Raw genomic sequence first — 27,709 nt, forward strand, 5'->3', positions numbered from 1 at the left:
CATATGCAAGGTGTTTTGGTGTTAAAATTTTCAATTTCCCTTACTTGAATTCCTTCAAACTCCCTTCTTCCCAACATCTACTTCACTTTCCTTAGCTTTATCCCCATTCCCTTAACTAACTTAATTGATTGCACCCTTATCTGCACACTTCCTCCTTTTCAAAAATGCCATCACAATTATTTTCCTCAAATTCCTTCTCTTTAACTCCAATTTCCGTTTCACCATGAGGGTTGCAATCTCATGAATTGTATCTTTAGTGTGATCACCAATGAATCCTCCAAGGTTAATATGATAAATTTATAAGTGAAATATTTAAGGATAATATGGTAATTTACTTGGTTTTTACTAGGTCAAGATTCTAATTTGTTAGTAAAATTGAGTTTTGGGTGAGAGTTTGTAGTTTTTTAATTTAAAGGGTTGGTGAGGACGTATTTCCCCAAACTTTCGGTGGGAAATTACCATTGGTTTTCCGAGAAAAAGATATGAAAGAGATGCAAAGCAAAGGCTTAGAGATAATGAAGGGAGACACACAAAACGGTCCCCTTGCTATGACCTACGTACATATATTCCCAATAGAATGTGATACTAACATTTAGGTCCTTATCAAGTGCCAGCTTTCTGTGATTTATTTGAATATCTAAATGGCGTTAATCTGTTAATTTTTTATTTTCTAATTGTTAATGGAGCAGTTCAAATATTAACCAGAATTCTTAATTAGCAGCTGCCTATTCTTTTTTTTTTTTTTAAATAATTCTATCAATTTTTAATTTTTTTACATAAGAAAATATTAATGGTCTTTAAGGCTTTTAGAAAAAATTTAAAACAAGGACCTGGACCAAAGTGTTACTATGAGATTCTATTGGACCTTTTGAAAATCTAAACCTCACCGATCAAAAGGACTTAAAACTTAACAATGGAATAAATATCATGTACTCTGTTATTTATTTGATGTGTTGTTGAGCCCTTTATGTCTGGCTAATGTGAAATAACTCAAATCACTAGTTTTTTAATGGCTTCCTCTTCCTCTGCCTCTTCTTCTTCTTCTTCTTCCACTACTCCTAAAGCAAAATACAAAGTCTTTATTAGTTTCCGAGGTGAGGACACCCGGAGCAGCTTTACCAGTCATCTGTATGAAGAATTGTGCAAGGAAAATATTGCTACTTTTATTGATGATAAACTTATCAAAGGAGATCGAATTCCTTCATCTCTTTCATATGCAATCAAACAATCGAAGATCGCTGTTGTCATTTTCTCTGAGCAGTATGCTTCTTCCAGATGGTGTCTCCAAGAACTCGAAAGGATTCTCGAATGCAATGAAAAGTATGGTCAGATTCTAATCCCGGTGTTCTATAGAATAGATCCAACGGATGTAAGGAATCAAACGGGCTCTTTTGGAGAAGGATTTTCTGAGCTTGAAGAGCGATTTAAGGATGATCATGGGAAGTTGCAGAGATGGAGGACTGCGTTGACGGCTGCAGCCAACACATCTGGCTTTGATTCAAATATCTATAGGTAACTTTTAATGTCTTTTACATAGTAATTTTACTTTCAGCTGTTTGTTAAATTTTTTATTTTTATTTATTCAATTTTACTGCAGATAAATATTTACAACATAATAATTAAATCGAAGTATTTCTTTTTTTATAAACTATTTACTAAATGATTTTGTGAAATTAGTTTACGTTTCTATAATAAGACATGGGCAATATTATATATATAAATAATATATATAATTTTATACATAAATAAAGTATGACATGTCATTATATGATTAGATAATTTTAAATTAGAGATAAAATAATATTCAATTACATAATAATATATCATTGTTTGTACATAAAATTATATATGCTATTTATATACATAGTTTTATGGATAAGATATTAATATTAATTATAAAAATAGAAATAATCTGATTTTTTATTCTGTTTCTCACTGCAACTACTGCCTTCATACTGTTCTCCTTTGGCTAATTGATAAATTCTTCCAAGTCTCAAACATATTTTTTTTTCTCTTCTTTTTACCTTACTCCATATTAACGTCAATTTTTTTGCTTTGTTTTTGTACAACATCTTTGCTTGCGGTTAACTTTAATAATACACTTTTGAAAAAGTGCAGATTGAAATAATAATAATCATGTAGCTCTCTTGAAAAATAATTTCTCAAGTTAAACAACTGAATAACTTAGGTTGGCAAAAACGCTTATTATTTTTAGTCCCTGTAACTCAAATAAGTGGTGGGAGGGACTGAAAATCAGGAGAAGGGGGTGGGCAAATTAAAAAATATATATATATATATATATATATATATATATATATATATATATATATATATATATATATATATATATATATATATATATATTATTAAATTTTGTATAATGATAATAAATATTAAAACTTTAATGTTAATCTATATTATTTCTTATCGGTACAATTATGACTTCCCGAACAAAATTATAAAACAAATAAAAGGTAACATACTAACATGAGAATATTGAAATAGTTGGCTGCCGCTTCGTTTACAAGGCACAATATTAATAGCATCCCATTCTTTGGTGAGCAAGTGGGGCTGTGATAATATTTTGAGCCCGTAAGTAATCTGAGTTTAACCCATAAAGTGTTATTTTAGAATTTATCTTAAAAATAAAAATTTTAGTAAAATTTTGCCTTAAAAGTATAAAGAGCAATGCTATGTGTACCTAGTTTTGGTACACAATTTATATACATAATGATATATCATCATGTAATTAGATGATTTTAAAATATGTGTCATTATGTGATAAAGAAATATCCAATCACATAAGAATATCTCATATATGTACATAAATTATGTACCAAAAATAAGTACACATAATTTTATTGAAAATAGAAATCCTAATTAGATTTTTTTTGAAAAATAAAAGTTTTAATATATAAATATATTATTTTATTATGTCATTGGTATAACAAGTTTTTAATAAATATACTCATTATAATGAAAGATCAAAGGATATTGACGTAATATTGATTTGGTTAAATGTAACTTTATTATAATTAAACTGGGATAAATCTTGTGTCCTTTCACCTTGCAATTTATGATAATTTAAGTGTATTTATTTACTTGATTGATTTCACACACTCTAATTCCTAAAGAGAATACCTATAAATGTGAGAATATGGTTTATTAAATAATAAAAAATTTGTCATACATTCAATTTTTTTTTTTTTTAGTTTGTATAAAATGTGTTTTATTTATTTGGAATCTAAATTTTTTTTTTCCGCTTTATTATTTGATTGGATTATTAAAATTTTGCATATAATGTGCCATATTTATGATCTAAAATATCATTTTTTCAGGCTTGAGTATTAAGTTGGGTGAATCAATCCATTTAGCATTGTTTTTTCATATAACAATTTGAGGGGGTAATTAAATCGTATATACAGGGCTATGAGGCCCAACATAGAGAACTCCAATGGTGGTTTTTTTTTTTTTTTGGGCCAAAGTACTTTGTCCTCTCAAGGTTTAGTGAAATATTAAGGCCGAACAAGTATTTTCCATCCAAACTATACTGGATTTTCAAAGTTCCCCCATTAACTATGAAAATACCATTTACCAACCTATGACCGGTTAAATTTAACGAAACCCTAACTTCTGAAAATTTAATCTCATTTCCTCTCCTAAAAGTTTAAAAACTAACTTTTCTCCCTTAAGTCAAGTTTGAAAAGATCACATTTTTCCCCCTAGGGTTTAGTTTCCAAACCCCTTCACTTTCTCCGATGCCATCGCCAGCCGTCTCTCCCTCCTGATAGTTTCTCTTCCATCGATGACCCTCCTCAACTCCACCCCAACCTATCCGACGCCATCTCGTCTTCGTATGGGAAGAGAAATCATCTTCCCAGATGACGAAGACGAAATCGATTGATCTCGTATTCGTCATCTAGGAAGACGATTGTCTTCCCAGATGAAGACGACTCATCTTCCCAAAGGACAATGAGTCATCTTGTCTTCATCTGGGAAGACAATTTCTCTTTCCAGATGAAGATGAGACGATGTTGGATGAGTTAGAGTGGAGTTATGGAAGGTTGTTGGTGAAAGAGAAATCCTCGGAGGGAGAGACGTCCGGCGATGGCGCCGAAGAAAGTGAAGGGGTTTCGAAACTAAACCTAGGGGAAAGATGTGATCTTTTCAAACTTGGCTTAGGGGGAAAAGTTACTTTTTTAAATTTGGGGAGGGGGGGAATGAAATCATATTTAAGTTTATTTTTAATATTAAATATAAAATGATAATTTTACCCTTACTACCGTTAATTTTAACTACTTATGGGTGGTAAACGGTATTTCCATAGTTAATGGAGGAAACTTTGAGAATTCAACATAGTTTAAGTGGGAAATAATCATTTGGCCAAACATTAATTTTCACCTTTTAAGTTTTAAAAACTCAAATATCTATGATAAACTTTTAAAGTTAATAAGATCTGTTAGTTCTAAGAGTAAAATTATCATTTAACTATTGATATTAAGAAAATTAAATTTTATCTTATTTTTTCTCCTAAACCTTAAAAATTAACAATTTCTTTCAAAATTAAACTTTAAAAAGTCTTCGTTATAGACAAAGACTCCGACGAAGATCATTGATAGCATCAGGAGAATATGGCCAGGAGGGAGAGACATGCGAAAGAGCAAGAGTTATCGTCTAGAGATCGTCGAAAAACTGAAAACCTAATAGAGGTGAAGGTGTAACTTTTTAAAATTTAATCACGTGGAAAATTGTTAGTTTTTAGGGTTTAGAAAGAAAAATAAGATAAAGTTTTAACTTTTTAATATTACTGATTAAATAATAATTTTACCCTTAGAGCTAATAAATTTTGTTAACTTTAATAGTTTATGAGTAAGTATTTGAGTTTTTTAGGGGTAGAAATTTGAGTTTTTACTAAACCTTGTGAGTGGATAAAAGTTTGGGATTTCACTAAAACTTGGTGGGAAAATGTCCTTGGGCCTTTTTTTTTTTAAATATCTCAGGGATGGCCCAGGCCCTCCCTAGCCTTAATTGATTTTGCCATGGTCAGATAACATTAAAAAAGGTAATTTCTAATATAAAAAATATTTCCTAGTAACACAAAAGAAAAACAAAAATAGAAAACTCTTAAGATATCCCTTTTAATAAATGATAAAACAAATAAGGATTTGAAATTAGAATGAGTTGAAAACATACAATGGAATTTGATAACTTCTTTGGATTCTGGGATCATTAGTACTTCAAAATATTGTCAAGTTTTTCATCTTTTCATCTCAAGAACACTATAAAAATTTTAAATGTAAATTAATAATTTTTATTTATATATAGTTTTATAATTTTTTTAATATAATACCCTTTTCGAATCTTAGCACATTAATACTTTCTATATATATATATATATATAACAAAGTACATAACTATATAAAATCCATCAATAAATGTATCACAAATGAATTACACTTTAATTAAAAAAAACCAATTCCTGAGAAAATACAAAAAATACAACATAACACCTAAAATAAATTACAAAAATAATGAAAAAAAAGTTGATGAATGTCACTGAATGAGTTGGAATAGTGAAATTTGGGAGAAAAGTGGAAAACGGTAATTTTTTTTAACTGAATTATAGGAGTAAGAACTATGTTTCCACAGGTGAAAGAAAATGGTGACTGTTAAGACTTAAGGCAAACTAATAGTAGAGTTAGCTATAGTAAAAAATTTGTCAAAAAATAAATAAATATACAAAAGCATTGAAATGGGTTTGGTAATCAGCCTAATATCCTCTCTTAGATACAACTGCTCTCTTTTCCAGAGTTGTTAACTTCTGCCTAAAATCCACCCTGTAACAAAACTTCTCTAATTTTGGAAAGGCTAAACATTTTAGCATCTCCAGTTACTGTTGTAGCCATTCTTCAGTTAACCCACTGGATTTATCAATCCTTAATTCTTCAGTGACTCTTTCATTGACAAAATCTCAGTGACTTCTTCATTGGTAACATTTCAGCTATTCTTCAGTTAACTTACCATCATTACCAACTCCAATACTTAAGCAACATAGATATTTCAAGCAACATAGCTATGCCAAATTAATTTTTTACACTACCAACTCTAGTAATTCAGCAACATAGCTTACTCTTCATGAACAACCTGCATTCTGATGTTAACTACTTAAATTACCAACACCAGCACTTCAACAAATTGCAACTGATGTTAGCTAGTGCTTACCAACCTTAGCTCATACTCAAACATGCCAGCTTACGCTTAACTATCTACTATATCAGCAAATGATATGAAAGTTTGTAACTGTAGCTGAATTGAAGACCTCTGTTATGACTGCAACTAAAAAGGATGGCAGCTGTAAGTAATATTTTTTTTTTAGAGAAAACACAAAGTTTGTCTCATAACTGAGCAAAATGTACAATAGTTAAAGCTTTTGTAAGGATATCATCTTTTTTATGTTTAGAGGGAACATAGTGAATGGTGAGATATTTCCATGTAACCTGCTCTCTTACATAGTGAACATCTATCTCAATATATTTGGTACAAGTGTGATAAACAAGATTTGAAGCTAGGTATGCGTCACTTTGATTGTCACACCAAATTTAAGGCAATAGAGTGGTACTCTGTTCAATAAAATTCTCATATCCTAGGACAGAAAAAGTGTGCTCTATTCTTTGATCAATTCTTGGAAATAAAATTATGTTATCTTTCTAATTTCTTCTTCATTTATCTAATTTTATTTATATATCTTTTACTTTGTAGGCTTGAATCATCACTTGTAAAAGCTATTGTCAAAAATATTTTGGAGAGATTGAATGATGAGTACTTAGAAATTGACAACAGGGACTTAGTTGGACTTGATTCAAGAATTGAACATATTGAAAATTTATTTCTTAAAGATGGTGTTCGCAAACTAGGAATTTGGGGCATTGGAGGTATCGGCAAGACAACTCTTGCAGGTGCTGTATTCAGAAAAATCTGCAAACAGTTTGAAACAAAATGCTTCATTCGAAATATCAGAGAAGAATCAGAGAAAAGTGGGGGATTAAATGACTTGCGCCATAGAGTTAGTTCTAAAGTTTTCGGAGAAAAACATTCCAATATTGGATTCACCTTGGAAAGAAAAAGGCTTGGCCGCGCTCTTATTGTGTTTGATGATGTTACAAAATTAGAACAAATGGAATGTTTAATGGAACATTTCGACTACTTGGATTCTGAAAGTCTTATAATCATAACTGCAAGGGATGAACAAGTACTGAAAAAATGTGGGGTGGATCCTGCAAACATATTCAAGATGGATGGATTGTCTGGTGATGAAGCTTCTGAACTTTTTAACCAGTATGCATTTGGAGATGACAGTCCAACAGAAGATTTTATTCAGCTATCATCCTGGGTAGTTGCATATGCCAAAGGTCTTCCCCTAGCTCTCAAAATTTTGGGTTCCTTTTTGTTTAAGAGGACAAAACAAGATTGGGAAAGTGCTTTAGAAAATCTGAAAAAATGCCCCCACATGGATATATGTAATGTATTAAAAGTAAGTTATGAGGGGTTAGATCATACACAAAAGCAAGTGTTTTTAGATATTGCATGTTTCTTTAAAGGATGTGAAAGAGATCTTATAGAACAACTCTTCGATGCCTGTGGCTTCACTTCACATAATTGTATAAATGTTCTCATTGAAAGGTCCCTCATAACTCTCTCAGCCAACATCATAACCATGCATGATTTACTTCAAGAAATGGGTAAACAGATTGTGCGTGAAGAATCAGGAAATAATTTTGGCGAACGTAGCAGATTATGGGATCCTGAGGAAATCTACTCAGTATTGAAAAATAATACGGTGAGAACCTTTTTATATTATACAAATTATGTAATTATGAATTTCAAACTAATTTATCATCAATCTGGTCTTGATTTTCAGGGGAAAGGAACAGTTCGAAGCATAAGCTTGGATATGTCTAGAGTAAAAGAGATTCATTTGCAATCTAAAGCTTTCAACAAGATGCATGAGCTAAGGTTCTTCGAAGCCTATGGCTTCACGCGTCATAGCAAGGTGTCTGGGTTTGAAGAACTTAAAGCTGATTTCTCTGAGCTAAGGTACTTTTGTTGGTATAGTTATTCTGACGAGTCATTGCCACAAGATTTTAATCCAGAGAACCTGGTTGGTCTCTACCTCACTCGGAGCAATCTTAAACGACTTTGGCGTGGTGTCAAGGTATTGGTATAAATTAATTACTATTTTGTGCTTTAAATTGTAATTATTTATCAGTTTTTTATTTTGTTACAGAAGCTGAAGAATTTGAAACATATTGACCTCACCAGCTCTGAGAATCTGCAACAAATGCCAAATCTCTCCTTCTGTCCAAATCTGGAGAGCTTGATTCTACAAGGTTGTAAAAATTTGTATGACGATTTCTCATGGATTCGTCATCTCTATAAGCTTGTCCTCTTGAATCTACAAGAATGTAAAGGCTTTGAAAGCCTTCCAATCAACCCTCGTTGGAAAGTTCTTCGGAAACTTGTTCTCTCCCGGTGTTCAACTCTCAAGATAGTTCCATATATCCCTGATACAGTGGAAGAGTTATATTTAGATGGAACTGCAATCGAAGAATTGCCGTCGTTGAAGCATCTTTCCAGCTTAAAAATATTAAATCTTGAAAAATGTTCAAAGCTAGAGCATTTCCCAGACAGCATTGGTGAGTTAGAATTTCTTCGAATACTTATTCTCTCCAACTGTTCAAAGATCAAAAGAGTTCCATGCATTCCCAATAGAGTAGAAGAGTTATATTTAGATGGAACTGAAATTGAAGAATTGCCGCCATTGGAGCATCTATCTGCACTGGTAAAATTGAGTCTAAAAAAATGTTTAAGCCTGAAAAGTCTCCCAGAGAGTATTTGTGAGGTTAAATCTCTTCGATGTCTTTATCTTTCGGGTTCTTCAAAACTTGACATACTGCCTACCGGACTGCAGAATTTAAAAGCATTGGAGGAACTTGAATTTGAGGGAATTGGTATCACAGATCTACCATTATTGACTTTAAAATGTTTGAACAACCTCAAGAAATTATCTTTCACAAGATTTGGGATTCAGGAGCCACCAAGTTTCCTACTGGAACAATTACCTGACTGCCACAGACTGGAGGAGTTAAATTTGGAAGACTGTAGTATAGAAGTGCTACCCAACAACCTTGGCGAATTACGCTATCTGAGAGTTTTATATCTTGGCCGAAACAATATTGAAAGTCTACCAGAGAGTATCAAAGACCTCTCTAACTTGTATGAGCTTAATTTAAGCAATTGCAAAAGGCTCAAATCCTTGCCAAAACTTCCAGATAAGTTACTAATTACAGAAGCCAAGGGCTGCACATCAGTGGAAGCATTGTCCGGTTTACCAAATCATTGCCTAAGTATGGTGGCCGACAAAGAGGAAATTAACTTCATCAATTGTTGCAATCTGAGATTAGATTTGACAGATGTTCTGCCCAATATTGAGAGAAATGCAGACGTATGGTTTCGCTCTCAAGTAAGTCTATATATCTCTCTCTTTTTCATATTTATTTTTATAAATATAATGTTATAGGAAGAAAGTTAGAAGTTGATGATTTTTTTGGCATAGGTGAACACAACATGGCTGTCAAGGGATGACCAGCCAATGGCTTCTATATGTTATCCTGGAAGTGAAATTCCAGATTGGTTTACCCTTAAAAGTGAGAATGGTTACATAGAGCTTCCATCAGATTGGCTCAATGATGACTTAATTGGTTTCGCTTTTTGTGCTGTTGCATCATTTCAAGACTATGAAGACCCTGAAGCTTTGCAAATTCGCTGTTTTCTGGTTGTTGATGAGCAAATTGTTTCCACTGGCTGTTTGTTTAATGATTATGGGCAAGAGGTTATAGATACAGATGATGTTACTGAATTAGATCATGTATTCTTAGGATATGATTATAATATCATGGCCTTGGAATTGCCTACTATCAGTTCGGATAACAAGGGCTACGTGGAGTTCTTTGTTGAGCATGGAAGTAAGAAAAACGAAAAAAAGACAAAGTTGAAGAAGTGTGGAGTCAGATTGTTATATGCCAAAGATAAAACGGCTGCAAGAGTTGACAGAGACCAAAGATTTCCAATTAAAAATGATTGTTTCAGGTGCTATCTCCATTGCTGCGTAAAACATGATAGAATGGATGAAAAACTACCATATGAAATTTTAGATAGCTGGTCGCCATATTCAGAAATATACAAGCCACCAATAAGAAGGGATTAGTAAGTTGTATAAAATTCACCAAAACTAAATCTTTTATTAAAATTCAGAATTAACATATGGCTATGATATTATTATGATTTTTATTGATACAAATATTCATTGTGGTTTACAGTGCAATCTATATAGGGTGCAAAGTGATTGCACACCTTATGATTGGGAAGCGCACGGAGCTAGACCTAACTGAATTTTGGAGGTTAAAATCTTCTTACAGAAAAGGTGATGTAACTCCAAACCCATAAGCTTATTATATAAGGTTCTTGGAACATGTTAAACTACAATCAATTGTTTTGTGTCTCAAAATTTCTCATTTAAAAAGAAAAAAAATCATATTAAAAGTTGAAAATCATGATATATAATGATGCACACCCAATCTATCATTGATGTCTCAAATTATTTGACAATTTAAAAGTTTATATTTTGATGCATTGTTTAAGAGGTTCATACATAAATAACAATATTATATGAAAGGCTATAACATACAAAAGCTAAATAGAACTTTTAATGTAATTCTACATTGAATTTCTACTCTAGTATAATTTGGAGTTTGTGCTTGTTTGGTTTAATAAGTTGTTTAATACTAAATCTTCTTTGATTGTATTTTATACTCTGTAATTTTCTTTGTATCACTGATCATAACTATAATACATTTGATAGCAGAATGTCTTACCATTAGAGCAAGATAACTCATACAAATATAAATTCATGTTTTAGAGCATGTAAAATAGTATGTATTTTTTTTTTATCTACAGAATAATATTGTTATTAGAACTTTCCCTCCGGTATTATGTATGGTTGTGGAGGTTTTCTGCATTATAGTTCAATGATTTCTGGAAAAAGCTTACTTTATGTTGCCTTCAGCTATCTATATTTCTGCTCTATGTTCGGCCATTCTCTATTGATCTAGTCTCTTGAAGACTTGTTGAAGTAGATTTCTTTCTCTTATGTTGTTTGCAGTGTTTGCGGAGTTGTTGGAAATCGTGCGAACACGGTAATGTTCCAGCTGGCAGCCTGGACCATGGACACATACTTTCCAATGAGTGTCATCTCAGGGTTTTCAGGATTTTCTTCCCTGGCATTGGATTATTTTGCTGGACTACTTTTTAATTAAATGTGTTAGATGAACTTTACTGCTATTTTAGTGTTGCTGCTGTTTGGTTTTCTGGACGATGAAATGAAGTTGATTGCACTTTAATAATTATTCAGCTGTCCTGTTTTGTTTGAAAACCCAGTTCAAAGTTTATTGTGAAGATATTTTCAATGTTTTTGCCTTCTGAGGCTGCTTTTATTATATTTTATCTAGTGCATTTTGCATGATCAGGTTTGTTCTCGAATAGTTGGACTTATCAAAATTGCATTTAACATTGCTGCAATATTTTTGGAATGATATATGATTGATGGTCTTTTTGTACATTTTAAAACTTAAGAAGCCTTGACAGGCGGCAAGAAAGTTTTCATTTTGTCTGATGATATGACAGATTTCAAGTAAAAGCAAAAATTGTGGAGTGGATCACATACATGAGATGGAAGGATTATTTCGTGATACAGCTTCTAAAGAGAAATCTCCAAATATCTTTAGGGGTAGTAGCATGTGCATATGGTATTACACTTTCTCTTAAAACTTTTTTGTTCTTCGGTATTTGATATGCCAAAAGGAATGGATCATCATAGGACTTCATATAAAATTTTAGAAAGCTAGTTGGGTTATGTGTTAGATGAAGGTAGGGCTGGATTTAATCCAAGCTCGTTCAAACTCAAGTTTAAACTATACTCAAATAAGTCTAAAACAATCAAAGCTCAAATGCGCTCAAACTTGAAAATTCAACATTTTCGAACTCAAGCTCAAGCTTTGGGTTGTTTAACTCATTTAACTCACCAACCAAAAATTTTAATACAAAAATAACATTGTTTTGATTTATATATATTAAAACGACGTCATTTTAATAACGAACTAGTTAAAAACTCAAATTCATGCAAATCAAATCAAACTCAAGCTCAAACAAACTTAAACTTGGCACGGCTCGAATTCAACCCTAGGTAAAGGCAACAGCTGGATGGCTTCAATATAGTTAATATCTAATTTTGCTGACGTTTGGTTTTCTGAGATGTTAACCGATGTTTAAAACTCTTTTCACCGTTCTGAACTGTTATTACTGGTTTATTCTGGTCTTCTCCAGATGGTTTTGCTTTCTGAGGCTGCTTTTGTTTCTTTTGGAGGTGTTTGGTTAATTGTTGCTTCTTTTGTTATAAACTGCTAAACTTATGTATCCCCATTAAAACTCAAAATAGTTTAGATTTTGATTCAAGATCATCACAATCATTCTCTGATTGATGTATACAAAGATTGTAAACCGTCAAGCTTTGATGCTGACGTACGTGTGCCCAAAGTCTGAAATTATATACCTTGCTAAACCCACTTTAAGATGTTGTGATGTATTATACATTTCATCATTTAATAGTGGAGCTGAAACTTTTGGTTGGGAACTTGCTTGATATTATTATTGAGAATAAGCTCTTTGAAGAGTTTGATGTCCAGAGGATTTATAAGAGTTACGTAATTTCCCACAATCTTAACAGATAGATACTTACAATTTTGACATTGCATATTCCATAGCATCAACAAGAAAATCTGCATTTCCAAACAAAACAGTGTGAAACAAAATTATCAGGAATCAAATTTACAATAAAAGTTTCAAGCACACTTGGTAAAATCCGTTTGATGAAAGGAGGCTATGAAAAGTTACCTGCATCATCTTTGGTAAAACACATCGGCGGCTTGATTCTGAAAACATTTCCATGCAGCCCACCTTTACCAATGAGAACACCGAGCTCTGCAATCGTGAGAAGTAAAAGAAAATTAAGTTGTGATGCCAGGTATGAGGATTTGGAACCCAAAAAAAGAAAAAAAATTGAGAGATAAGGAGTTCTTTCTTCTAAAAGGAGAGTTATTTGTACCTCTGAGTTTCTCAAACAAGACTGCAGTTTCAGCCTTGGCAGGTGTCTTCTTGTTCCTGTCAGTCACTAGTTCTACCCCCACCATGAGGCCTCTCCCTCTCACATCTCCAATGACTGAAACAAGATTTTATCAAGGTGAGAAAAACTGCAAAATAAAATTGCCATTCCAATGTGTAAAGCATTTAATCTGCATATACTCAAACAAATATTCAATCAAACAAGAAAACTTTAATAAGATTTATGTTAAGAGACTCAGGTTAGGTAGAATTTGTGCATCAGCAGCACAAAACTTAATATTTCAATATGATCATGTAATGTCAATTGGTCCACTTCTACTAAACATCTCCAAATGATGTTATAAGCAGAATGATTTATTTTCAATGCCGCATGAAAACCTTTACAATAAAAATAGATCCGCAAATGGGTTTTCCACTTGATACATTTTCACGAGGAGCTTAGTTCATATAATTTTGGAGGGGAGTAGAAGCATACATGAGCACATTGGCACATACACACAAATTCAAAATTCTAATATGACTATAGTGAGCTTACTCAGAAAATTTTGTTTAGGAGATTTGTTTACATGATATAAAAATATGGTTAAATAGCCAGATCTCACCAAATTTGCAGTTCTTTTTAATCTAAAGTCGAAACACAGCCAATTGAGCAAAAAAGGTTAAAAAAGACTCTGAGAAGTTATTAGTTCAAGAGAAATTACTATCATGTCTCTCTTGCAGAGCTCTCAAGCGGCCAATCAGGTGAGAACCAACATCTGCACAATGCGCTTGACGCTTCTCCTTATCAATAACCCTGAGCACTGCAAGCCCACCAACAGAACATACTGGGTTTCCACCAAAAGTGTTGAACTGAATCTTCTGAGCCATTACACTAGCTATTTCTGGTGTTGTCACTACAGCTCCCAATGGCAAACCATTGCCAATTCCCTGAAAATCAGATTATAGCAAAGGAATTATTTGCACAGGAACCATGGAAAAGAAAAAACTAACTAAAGCATGATAATATTAAAAAAAGTTAATCATGAATGTATAGGGCATGATGAGAACTGCAAGGGAATATCATAAAAAACCTTTGCCATGGTAACTATGTCAGGAATGACACCTTGTGTCTCAAAGCCCCAGTAGTGGCTTCCAGTGCGACCAAATCCAGTTTGCACTTCATCAGCAATGCAGACACCACCAGCGTTACGCACAATGTCATAAACATGTTTTAAGTATCCAGGGGCCAATTCTACTGCTCCACCAACTCCCTAAATTGTCAAAATTTATAAAAGAAAGGAGGAGCAATTTTTAGAGACCAATTCAGGGTTGTGAAAGCACCAAATTTATATATATCTTTAGAGACAACAATCAATCAAAACCTGAATGGTTTCAGCAATAAAACCAGCAACTTTTCCTGAACTTCCAAAATCAATGTGATCTTGTACATCTTTGGCATAAAGCGCACCATTCGAGCCAAAGACTCCACGGTATGGATCTGGATTTACAACATGATGGATTTCACCCTACAATGTAGCATGTCAGATCATGAACACAGATTGAATTTCACTCTTAAATACATATTTTATTTCTTCTTTTCATTAAATAAACAAATAAAGAGAATAAACTGAGCACACCTGGTACAAATCAATCTACTCTTAAATAAAATTTTCAGAAAGCTTGCTACAGCTGTTAGTGTATGTCGGAAGACAAGATTGAAGAAAGATGCATGCCATGCCCAATATTAGTAACATAATCTCTAATTCATATCCTATTTAAACATTGTTGGACATTTACTAAACCCTTAACCTTAGGAAAAGTGTATGATGGAAGAAAGTAAAGCTCTTAATTGCTAATGTTCCTGAGATAATAAGCTTCAAACTATGTTGTCAGTGTATACAATTTCAGATATCAAAAGTTTGTCAAACAATAAACCATGTTAAACTATGAATCCTAACATTTACAAACCTGTGGTATGGGGTACTTCCACGTATTTAGGGCAGTCAGTCCAATTGTATTGGAGCTTCCACCATGATAAGCATTTCTTAGGGCAATCATGCCAAGATTACCACTGTAAAGTCTTGCCATCAACATTGCTAGTTCATTTGCTTCTGTCCCAGAATTGACAAAATACACAATCTGCATTTCAAATTTCAAAGTGAACTAAAGAAGTTAAATCTGACATCATAATGTTGTTATTAAGTGGCCATCTTGATGTGTGATGTTATAACAATTACAATCTGTATCCAAATAATATCACAATGTAACAAAGAATGACATCAAGTGCTAGAATTGAGAAAAAAAACCTTTAGGTTTCCAGGCATTTTTGATGCCAATGCCTCAGCAAAGTCAGCTATAGCGTGGTGTAAGTATATAGTTGTTGCATGCTGAAGAAGATTGTTTTGCTCTGTAATAGCATTCAAGATATCAGGGTGGCAATGCCCACAAGACACAGTAACTATTCCAGCAAAAGCATCCAGGTACCGCTTTCCACTCTCGTCAAACAAATATTGCATTTTACCTTCAACAATATTGAGCTGTAGACCAAAACAACACAATAACATGGGCTTCTCATGAAAAAAAAGACAATAACCAATTATGCACTAAGTTAGACTTCGTATTGCACACAATTTTGCTTCACAAACAAAAAATCAGCCCACTCTTGTCAAACATATATATTTCTTTCACTTCAACAATAATAGCAATAACTCAAAAACAAGAAACAAAAAATTGGCTTCTTTGATAACAAGTGATAATCAAAAGAGAGATCAAGCAACTATGCAATTATCTTGACAAAATATTGACCATGCTTATAAAATTAAGTAAACATTTCCCAACTAATATTAACACAAAAGCCCAAAACCAGATCATAGTGCATCAATATTCTTCCTTAATAGAATCAATTAAGCTTCAAAACAACAAACAACAAAGAATTATAACACACAAAAGGACAAAGATCTCTCCTTAAAAGCTAAAGAATAAATTTATAATTCATACACAGCATAACAATCCATGAACAAAAAATGCGTTTGACAAAACCAATAAAAAATGACTTTTTAGAAACAAACCCGTTTCCCAAAACACAAAACTTACAGGCTTTTGATAGTAATAAAACAGAGAGGGACCCAAAAAGCGCTTTCTTTTCTCAAGAACTTGATCAGCAGAAGGACCCAAGTAAGGCTTAGGCTGATAATCAAAGGGCGGCAACTGGGGCGGCAAGGAAGAAGAATTATCATCACTAGGAACAGCAGAGAGCGAACTGCAGAGACTCCTTCTACAGTTCCCATAAAGCCCCAATTTCCTCTTCAAAATTTGTCTCTGCAAAAACGCCATTAAAACCCCACTCTCCTAAAGCACAGCCAAAAGGGTCCAAGGAATATAAATAAATTTGGTGGATTGAAGCCAGTCAAGTGATAAGGTTGAGTTGTGCGTGTTGTGTTCAGGGAAGAATGAGCAGATACTGAAAACTCGGTGAGTTGATTCTTGGTAGACTGATTCAACTAAATTAATTAAAAAGCATGGGATTTCGTTTTTATATATTGAAAAAACACTAATACTTTGATGTTAATTGGTGATGATGTTTACAAGGGAAAGTTGAAATAATCAAATATTATTTGTTTGTTCTCAAAGATTCCCAGAAAAGATGTAACTTATGAATAGACGTTGCATCCGGAGTATAGCTGTCAATCATTAAAATAGATATTGAGCATAGTCACGTCATCCTACCACCTTCCTCACGTCGATACATCGCGCAAGGTTAAGCGTATATGTGTTTATATATATATATATATATATATATATATATATATATATTTATTTATTTATTTATTTATATATATTTATAATTATTTTATTGTAAATGATCTTTTATTGGGTTGATTCTCTGCAGGGGAAAGGACTATTTCTCACCCATTTTTTAGCCCAATCTCAAAAGTATATCCACGTCAGATGAAAAATCCAAACACCCATCCATCTCTAAATTACCATTAAATTCTTCATTAATTAGAGGGGTAAAACCATCATTTTAATGTTTACATTCAAGTGATATAATTTTATCACATTTCCGTCTCTGATTTTAAAAGTTTAACTTTACCCCCATCCCTAAACTTTAAAAAGTGACTTTCACCCCCTCAAATCCCTAACTTTTTTTTTATTTTCCCTCTGGCCACCGACGACGACATGGCTGAAGGGAGAGTGACGAGCGCTCGTCTATTCTCTGGATGACGCTCGTCCCTTCTCTAGACAACGGAGCGTCGTCCATTCTCTGGACAACGCTTGTCGTCTAGAATGGACGACGAAACTTCTCGTCATCCAGATCTGGACGACGGTCGTCCTTCTTGGACAACGGTCGTCGTCCAGAGATGGTCGACCTCTGGACGAAAACTTCTCCGTCGTCGTCGGAAAAAGTGGCTGTATTTTAGAAGGGAAAAGTGAATTTTTTAAAACTTAATTTAGGGGATAAATGTTAGTTTTTCAAATTAACGAGAGAAAAAAGAGATAAAATTTTAATTATTTAATATTATTGATGAAATGATGAATTTACCTCTTTATCTAACAGAAAATATATGGGTGGATGTAAACAGATTAAACTTTGAGTGGGTGTTTGAGTTTTTCATCTGACGTGGGTATGCTTTTGAGATGGGGCTAAAAAACGGGTGAGAAATAGTCCTTTTCCCTTCTCTGCATGTGGGCAAACAAACAAACAAGCAGCGAAATTTCAATTCTGACCCTTTCACATTACTTGATTGATTATTATAGAAAATAAAGATCATCACTTGTTTATTATATGCTATCTTAGAGTAAACACTTATTATTTTTATCAAAAATAATAACAAAATTAATCCTTACGCAAAAAATTATGATCTTTCATGCAAGTTTATTTATTTATTTATTTTGTAATCAGAAAATCAAAATTTTGGACTTTTCCATCTATAGGTCGCCACCAACTTCTTCACGTGAAATTTCACATATAAACACATACATGTGATTTTTTTTAATTATCAGAAACAAACAAGATTTTTTTTGTTGAAAAAAATAATTAAAATAACTAAAATTAAGAAAATTTATACAAAATTGACTAACTTTACAGGATTTATAGGGATATGATAAACACATTAGAAATTGTTATACAAACAAGCTTTAAATTCATTTTCCATAATTGAAAACACGCATAATAAACCAATAAACTTAAAACAAAGCACACATGCAGAATTCTGATGAGATATATGGGGAGTTTAGTCATTTTTCAACAATTAAAATAGGAAAAAAGTTAGTATCATGTTTTATTACTTAAAATGTTGAAATTTAGCAACTTTACATAGGTGTATAAGTTTTGATTAACAGTTTCTTCAGTTGAGTTTTTATGTTAAATAGCTTGAATCGTGTGAAATTTTCATGAAATTTCCCAATGATTTTGGGTTAGAATTGGTTTATAATCAATTGTTGGTGAAATCAAATTTGAAAATAATAGATTTTAGGTGATTTTGTCACCATGCATGATTCATAATACTATGCAGGTCACACATGGTGAAATTAGATAAAGATACGGGTGCTTGGATATTTTCCAAGCATGTGTGATTCACATGGTTGTTATTTTTTCTAATATTTTCCAATATGCAGGGGAGAGTAGTTGGTTATACTTTGCCATGCGTGTACATGATGGGTTTTTTTTTTATATTTTTTATTATGTATGTTTTATTTGTTATGTGTGACACCTATTTTGGGCATGTATAAGAGAAATCACAAGACACCATTCAAGGATGAGAGATTTCTAGCAACATGTCACTTTTAAGATGCAAGTGACGATGAGAGGCCATTGTGATGTAATGGTGAAATTAAGAGCGACATTAACATATATGAGCAGAAAATTTTTTTAAAATTACATGTTTTAGAAAGTTTTTAGATTAAGAGGAGTTCAAATTTCACAGAGTATTAGCATACTCCATTTTATTAAGGGAGATTGTAAAAGCAAACTCCATTGACATCTAGTTCAGTCTATTCAAGTTTACCATAATCATTAGATTGCGATTTATTTGTCAAATCAAGATTCAACATTATCTTCCCATCATAGGCAGACAAAGGGTTTGAGCGACATATTTTGAGGGTGAGGCTTCAATTAGCTATGAAAATGTAATAAGGGAATCTGAGGTGAGGTTGTGGGGGGAAGACGGCATCGATGTCATTAAGAATGTGTTTTTATATTATCTATACATCGAATTGTTAGATGTGGAAAAAAAAATGTGATAAGCAAGCAGGTCCTCCAACAAGTCAATCACTTGAATGGATTTAACTCATACCCATGGGGTGTACAAGAATGAAAGATGATGTATAAATCCATTATTAATTGTATTAGTCGACAATATGAGGAGTCTCATCCGATCTGAAGAAAAACTCTCCATGTACTCAAGATAAGTGTATCATCTATTCGTGTTAATGTAGATTTGTGTAATAATAAACTAATAATCTACAATTAAAGGTTGTAACTTTGTCATTATAGATTTGGATGTATGAGACATTTGAGATATTAGAAGATTGGGCAAAATTGAGATCACATATGGTGGGTTTTTTTTATTTTATATTTTTTGTTATGCATGTTTTATTTGGTATGTGTGATGGGTATGATTAATTTTTTTAATATTTCCATATTGGGGGTTATCATATTTTCCATTTTGGTAGGGTAATTGATATTCTCTATTTTAGGGGTTTTAACATATACTTTTTAAAATTTTGGTCAATTTTTGTTAATAAAATGTGAAATTGAAAATATTATAAAATTTAACCAATTTATTTTTTTCGTTTAGAATTTTACTTATAAGCGTAAAAAAAACATGAAGCATCATTCGAAGATGGGAGATTTGTAGCAATGTACCACTTTAAGGAGCAAGCAACAATGGGATGTTATCATGACACGGCAGTGAAAATAAGGGCAATATTAACAAATGTGTAAAAAAAAACGAAATTTTTTCAAATTTCATGTTTTGGAAAGTTTTAGCTTAGGAGGAGCCCAAATTTAGTAGAGCATTAACACACCAATTTATTGAGGGAGATTATTGAGGCAAACTTCAAACAAGAGTTCTAGTTTAGATTGAATATGATTGATGTCTAATTAATTAGAGTTAAATACAAATCGAATTAATCCTGAACTCATTTTAACTCGAGTTTTTCTTAAATAAAAATAATTTAGTTTGAGTTCAATTCAAATTGGTCGAGCCAAAATTTAGAGTAACTCAAGTTTAATTCGAATAAAAAATAATTTAATTTATGTTCGATTCTAATTTATAACGCAAATCAGTTTTAATTTATAAATCAAATCCCCCAACCCTAGTATGCACACAAGTATAACACATAATTATGACAATTATCTTTAGGGTTTTATAAAAGGAGGTGAGGCATTTTTGTAATTAACATTTAGTTTTGGTTATATCTATGTAACCCTCAAAGAGTTAGTCAATTTTATATACATCCTCCTTCCTTAGTTAAGCTATTTTAATTAATTTCCAGTTTTTTTTAATGAATAGTCCGAGAAGAAATGCTAATTTAATAGCCCTTTTTGTGGAAATTATGCCTGATGAACTTTCAACACCATCACCCTCCGCGCTCTTTCCTCTTGAGTTGAAATGTATTATTATCTTCATTGGATATTTCACTAGATTTGTGAAACGGGAAAATATTTATGTGAATATGATACCTGCAGAAGTGCACGACAATAAGCTGGAAAAAATATTTATGTTAGATAAGATGGCATTAATAACATAATCAAGATTTTAAAAATTAACATACATTTTACGACTCTCTAATAGAAGATGTATAGATGCTATAATACGCCCAATTAAGACAAGAATTTCTGTCATATGAATTGTGAAGATAAGGATAAAGAAATTATGGAAAGTTGGGTCAATTAAGTTAGGCATGACAAGCAATGACAATGATTTCAAATCCGTTGTTATGCTGACTATTAGATTTGCTTTAGAAGTTACCTTGTCAATGGCGGCTACAAAGACATATCTTCCTCTTTTCTCGGGTGCCATCAACCTTCTCCACCCTAATCTTATGATAAAATACTGCTAGCAAAAGAGAAAATTCAGTTTGGCATCTGATAGGTAAATTTTCATAATTAATTCCAAGTACATAATTTTGAACTTTACATAAAATAGACTATGGTGATTAAACATAGGTAAACAACTCTAATATTTACTATGTCAATTATTAAATACAATTAAAAATATAAGAGAGAATAATGAAAATAAGAGAGATTTTTAGTATAATTCAACTCACTACTCAGAAGTCTATGTCTTTGGTTACATTATATATATCTAAGAAGAGTGTTTTAGTAGAGTATTATTTAGTGATTGCAAAGAAGAATATCACGTGTCTAATATGTCTAGTTGGGGCTTAGAGCTTACTCAAAATGCTAGTTTCTCTCTTAGATATTTTTTTAGATGTCATCCATTATATTCATTAAATAAAAAGGTTTAGTTACTTGTACATATTCTCATTCTAATTGTACAAAACCAAGATAATTATATTGATAATCTAATCTTGAGTTGATAGGAGACGATTACTTTCTCTTGTAGACATGGAATGAAATAAGAAATGAATCTCATAAATGCCAAGAAGATATATTACTGTATAGAGTTCTTCTCATTGTGACTGAGTAATGATACCTTTAACTGCATTTTTGGACAATTGTCGGATAGGTGGCATATTCGATCATTGTTCATATAACTTGTAATTGATTAGTCATTTTTCTAAGTGTTGTACTTGTGAGTTCAATCAAGGAGAAGTTTTATCAAATAGCAATTGCCTCTCAATTTTAATAGTCAAAGTAGGACTACAAAAACTCTTTGTTATCATGCACAAATATGCAACATGTGAAGACTTAAGGTAATTTAAGATATATCATAATGACAACATTCATACATTGTATTACATGTGTCAAATGCTCGCACCTTATGCCAATCATAGTGATTCACGTCATCAAGGAGTCTTGATGAGAAATCTTGAAAGTGTCATTGGATTGAAAACATGTTTGTAGGGTTACTTCAAATGGTGGAGATTGTTTTTGTCTAGTCTAGATTTGCTTCTAAAAACTCGATGATGATTGTTTTTTCAACTTAGGTCTTTTCTTCCTAAAACTCTTAGTGCGATTGGCTTGTTGGAGTGATATTTTAGAACACATTATTGAAGAGTTATTTGCATCAATCAATACAAAGTTGTTTAACTTCGATAATTTTCATTTCCATGGATATATGAATTATTTGGTTTGTGGTGTGGAAACATGTCATTAGAGTTTCTTGACATTATTCCAGTTGGGATTTATGCTTGAAAATCTTATATATTGATTTTTGTATTTATTATCTATTATAGATATAAGCTCACCAATGAAACATCTTATGCAAGTGATTGGGGGTGAGAATTTTAGGAGGTCTCACTCAAGATCCTTGTCCAAGGAGTCAAGTTCCTCAAAATGCACTCTAGTTAGTCCATCAATGTCAAGTAAGAAACAAGTGGATGAGAAATGTCCATTAGAACTTAACAAGGGAAAGAGGCTAATGAGACCTCCTAAAAAGAGATTATAAACCACTAAGTATCTTTTTGTCATTATTGAGAGCAACATCATAAAGGTTACCTATGTTGAGGATATGATTCGTTCTCTTTTTGTTTAATGCTTTCTTCTTGGTCTCTAGGTACTAAAGATAATGCAAAACTGCTTCTCGACTTCGCCCCTATGACTTCCATGATAAGAATGTCCATCTTAGAGGATAAATACACAAACTTTCAAAGGATGGAGTAGCATGTGAAGCTCAAGACTTTTGTTAATGACAACATTAAGGTAACATGTTTTATATTAATTATTTCATTTCCATTTGGTTTTAGTTTGGATGCTAACATGTTTGACATTTTTTGCCTTGTTTGCAAGACTTAATAATCTTTTTTTCTCTTTCCAACAAGGCATATCTTGCTCTCATGAGAAGAGATGCTCACATGTAGAAAAACCTCTCACTCAAGAATGAAATAGTGTCTATGAAGAGAAAGCTTACAACCTCAAAGGAAAAGTTAGAGGTTACGAAGCAACACCTTAAGGCTACAATCAAGGATTTGGATATTAAGCTTACCGTTTTCCAATAGTACATGTTAAAAGGGAAAGATGAGTTGAATTAGATGCACCCTAAACTGCTTGACCTATGTAAACAACTCAAACTGAGAAGGATTAGGCTAATAAGCTGGATATAAGAGTGAACGGACTAGGACCACACTCTTAATGTTAAGTTAGATATAAGAGTGAATCGACTAAGACCATGCTCTTGACGGTGGTTAGGAAGATGGAGAGTTGACAATTAAACTGTTCAGAACTAAGATTAAGGTTAATGATAGGGCTAGTCATTTAGTCTATTATGTCTTTTACACCATCTATCTTTGATTCCTTGACTACTACTTCGCCTTCATAGGTATAAGTTATATGGAGGAGGCTAAATTAAGGATACATATTCAAGTCATTGAAAAGACCAACCACACTTAGTGGGAAGGAGCAGGAATTGTGAGCTTGAACCAATTGGATGAGTCTATAAGGGAGTTCTTTGGAACTTGCTCCTCATGAGGCCTTAGGGATAAACTACAATCCTTCACCAACCCCCAAGATAGTTGACACTTACTCAAAATCAATTCCTTTAACCTTCTCTATTTTTTGTTGTTGCTTTTACTATATTGATGTATATGAATGATTACACTGGTAATGGAAATTAATTAAAATAGACACAAAATTTTTTGCCTAAACCTTTTTCGACAAACTCTGAGTGATTTTACTTTTTTAAGCAAATTTAATTTTTATTCCAATAATATCCTTTACCTTATTATTTCATATTTGAAATAGTTTTTATTGGACAACCTTTTTTTTCTTGTTTCAACGTATTGAATATACAGATTAATTTTAGATTAATTTTTGTATAATTGTTAATATTTACAAATCAAAAACAGATTAATTTTTTATGTAAAGGTTGATATTTACAAATTGTAATGAAATGATGAAGATAACTACACAGAGTGCATGTGGGTGCGAAATGATGCACACGGTTATATATATAAAATATTATATATATGTGTGTGTGTGTGTATAACGTATTGTGCAACTGTATATATCACGTGAACTCGTATGCATCTTTACGCACTCTAATGTATTTGCACGCACATGCATGCATCCGCTCATACTCACTTGCACCCTTTCACATCCGCATGTGCTCACATATACTCTGTATAGTTATATTCATCATTTTGTTACGATTTATAAATATCAATATTTTCATCATAAATTAATCTGTTTTTGATATGTAAATATCAACAATTGCACACAAATTAATATAAAATTAATTTGTATACTCTATACAATGATACAAAAGAAAAAGAAGATTGTCCAGTAAAAACTATTTCGAATATGAAGTAATAAGTTAAAAGGTATTATTGAAATAAAAATTAAATTTGCTTAAAAAAGTAAAATCATTTAAAGTTTGCCGAAAAAGGTTTAGGCGAAAATTTTCGGGTCTATTTTAATTAATTTCATGGTATTTACATACGGGCTGATGAATTTAATAAGAAAGTATAAGTATATTTTACGTCATTCTATTTTAACATTGTTGCATTGACTTGGGAATTTTGAATTGACGCACTTAAGTGAACAATGAATTAGGATAATAATGAATACAAATTTGATACATTATGCACAAAGCTTTGAGTGTACAAGTACTCAAATTAAAATTTTGAACAAGAGACTTAAAAAAACCCAAGTAAGAGATACATGTTTTACAAAATGGTGAATAGTAAACAAAGGAGGACCCAGATGCCTCTTAAACTTAAAAAATTTGAACAAGGTCTCATTGTTGAGATGCAAGAATTTGGTCACCACTACATTAACTTGTGCAAAGAAGGTGTCACTGTGTAATAGTCTTTCCATTATTTAATGTTGTGGGTTAGCTATTATAATTTTGTCTGTGAACTCACCTAGATATCCTCTTTTAATGAGATCTTTGATTACATCTTGAAAATCATGACGTTGGTTCGTATTGTGACCAATATCGCTATGACAGTGACAAACTTTTCTAAGATCTCATTTAGTGTGGTTTCATCTCATTGCTCTTAGGTGTAGGAATATCTTCACATTTTTTAAGTTACATATGCTTGGCTAATTGGGGCAATCACTTATAAGAGGCTTTTGAAAATTTATAGTTTACCTTAGTTTTACCTTATCAGCATAAAACTTTGGGTGAAAGCTGAGGTATTTGAAACTACCTTTTGAAAATTTATAGATTTTATTGTCCTGATATGACAGATTCTAAAAAAGTTGAGGTGTTTGAAACTACTTATAGTTTGTTAAATCTGCATTTATCTGATAATGTATTAAGGCAAGAGTTTAAGTGTATTTTTTGAAAAGTAAAGATCAAGCATTTGATTTCTTTAAAAAATGGAAAACTCTTGTTGAAAATCAAACAAGTAAAAATATTAAAGTGTTGAGAATAGATAATGGCTTTGAATTTTGTAATAGGCAATTTACAAATTTTTGTAAGTTATTTAGAATACTAAGACACAGATCCTACACTGACACACCACGACAAAATGGATTAGCTGAAAAGATGAATAGGGCCATACTAGAAAAAGTGAGAAGTATGTTGGCTAATTCTGGTTTAGTAAAAGGTTTTGGGCTAAGGCTATTTCAATAGCCTGTTATTTGATAAATAGATTTTCATCTTCTGCTATTAAATTTAAAACATCTATGGAAATGTGGTCTGGTAAACCACCTAGACTGAATCACTTGAAACCATTTGCCTGCCTTGCTTATATACATATAAACCAAGGAAAACTTAACCCTAGAGCTTTAAGAGTTATTTTCTTAGGTTATCCTATAGGTACAAAAGGCTGCAAAGTTTGGTTGATTGATGATTTTAAAGGCATTGTTAGTAGAGATGTTGTGTTCAATGAATCTTTGTTTTATAAAGATCTCTTTGATTCTAGTCATAAATTATCTAAACAGGTCCACATTGAGGTGGAGCATTCTGACTTGCATGAAAACAGTGTTGAAAGGTCAAGTGATAAACCTAGTTTGGGCTCAGATCAAATTCATTCTCCAAAGTATGAAGATAAGGGTTTGAACAAACAATCATCACAGAGTCAAGGTTATCTAGATTTAGATGTTGATAAAACTGAATTAATTGAATATCAATTGGCTAGAGATAGAGTAAGAAGGTATATTAGGTTGTCTTCTAGGTATGCACAGGCTGATTTAATTGTATATATACTTCATATAAGAGATGCAATAGAATTAAATAAACATTTTAATTATAAACAAGCCTATAAGAGTACGAACAAAGTTGAATGGATTAATGTCATGCAAAATGAAATGAACTCTTTACAAAAGAATGAAACCTGGACTATGGTGAAAAGGCCTATTAATCAAAAAATTATAGGATATAATTAAGTTTATAAAATTAAGCCAATTGTACCTGGTGGTGAACCAGCTAGGTTTAAGGCAAGGGTTTTGGCTAAGGGGTTTTCCCAAGTAGAAAGAATAGACTATCATGAAGTATTTTGACTAGTTGTAAAGCATGTTTCTATTAGATTAATGCTCTCTGTTGTAGTTCTATTTGATCTTGAACTGGAGCAGCTTGATGTGACTATTGCATTTCTCCATGGCAATTTGGAAGAAACAATATATATAGAGCAGCCTAAGGGGTTTATTAAGCCAGGTAATGAAGACATGGTATGTTTACTGAAAAAATCTCTTTATAGCTTAAAACAATCTCTTAGACAATGGTATAACAAATTTGATGATTATATATTATCTCTAGGCTTCACAAGATGTAGTTTTGATCACTGTGTGTACTTTATGAAATCTGATACTGGAAATTATGTGTATCCATTAATCTATGTGGATGACATACTTATTATTTCAAAAGAAAAATGATTTAATTAACTTGAAACAACTACTAAAAATTGAGTTTGAAATGAAAGAATTAGGGACTGCAAAAGAATTCTAGGAATGGATATAAAAAGAGATAGAGATAAGAGTAACTTGTCTTTATCACAATCTGGTTACATAAAAAAGGTCCTAGATTAAGATGGTATGCTAAATGCTAAGCCTGTTAATACACCTATGGGTGCACATTTCAAATTAAAGTTTGCCTCACATGATATATCTAATGTTGAAATTGAATATATACAAAATATTCATTGTGTTAATGTTGTGGGCAGTTTAATGTATACAAGATAGGATCCAGGCCTGATATTGCCTATGCAATTAGTTTGGTAAGCAAATTTATAGGAAAACCAACAAAGGATCATTGAAATGCTACAAAATGGTTACTTAGATATTTAAAAGGTCATGTAATCTTGGTTTAAATTTTTATACTAATTGTTTTGATAATTTTCTTGTGAAATGTTATTGTGACTCAAATTATACAACAGATCTAGACAAAAACAAATCATTGACAAGATATATTTTCACATTTGGAGG

At 32.1% G+C, this 27,709-nt stretch overlaps 2 protein-coding genes across 2 annotated transcripts; one reads left to right on the forward strand and one right to left on the reverse strand.

Annotated features, from left to right (window-relative positions):
• The first annotated feature begins 956 nt into the window (after positions 1-956).
• On the forward strand, positions 957-11,552 carry LOC123213488 (disease resistance protein RPV1-like). Its single transcript, XM_044632930.1, has 7 exons — positions 957-1,512; positions 6,760-7,837; positions 7,919-8,212; positions 8,285-9,520; positions 9,614-10,263; positions 10,377-10,480; positions 11,219-11,552. The coding sequence occupies exons 1-7, from the start codon at positions 1,010-1,012 to the stop codon at positions 11,254-11,256; spliced, it is 3,903 nt and encodes a 1,300-aa protein (XP_044488865.1). The 5' UTR covers positions 957-1,009; the 3' UTR covers positions 11,257-11,552.
• Positions 11,553-12,732: 1,180 nt separating this feature from the next.
• On the reverse strand, positions 12,733-16,815 carry LOC123222782 (alanine--glyoxylate aminotransferase 2 homolog 1, mitochondrial-like). Its single transcript, XM_044645742.1, has 9 exons — positions 16,306-16,815; positions 15,519-15,749; positions 15,181-15,351; positions 14,595-14,738; positions 14,304-14,483; positions 13,935-14,160; positions 13,217-13,330; positions 13,006-13,092; positions 12,733-12,890 (listed from the first exon to the last, which is right to left on the reverse strand). The coding sequence occupies exons 1-9, from the start codon at positions 16,543-16,545 to the stop codon at positions 12,847-12,849; spliced, it is 1,437 nt and encodes a 478-aa protein (XP_044501677.1). The 5' UTR covers positions 16,546-16,815; the 3' UTR covers positions 12,733-12,846.
• Between the last annotated feature and the right edge of the window lie 10,894 nt (positions 16,816-27,709).

The sequence above is a fragment of the Mangifera indica genome, chromosome 1 (assembly GCF_011075055.1).
Source record: "Mangifera indica cultivar Alphonso chromosome 1, CATAS_Mindica_2.1, whole genome shotgun sequence".
Taxonomy (NCBI): domain Eukaryota; kingdom Viridiplantae; phylum Streptophyta; class Magnoliopsida; order Sapindales; family Anacardiaceae; genus Mangifera; species Mangifera indica.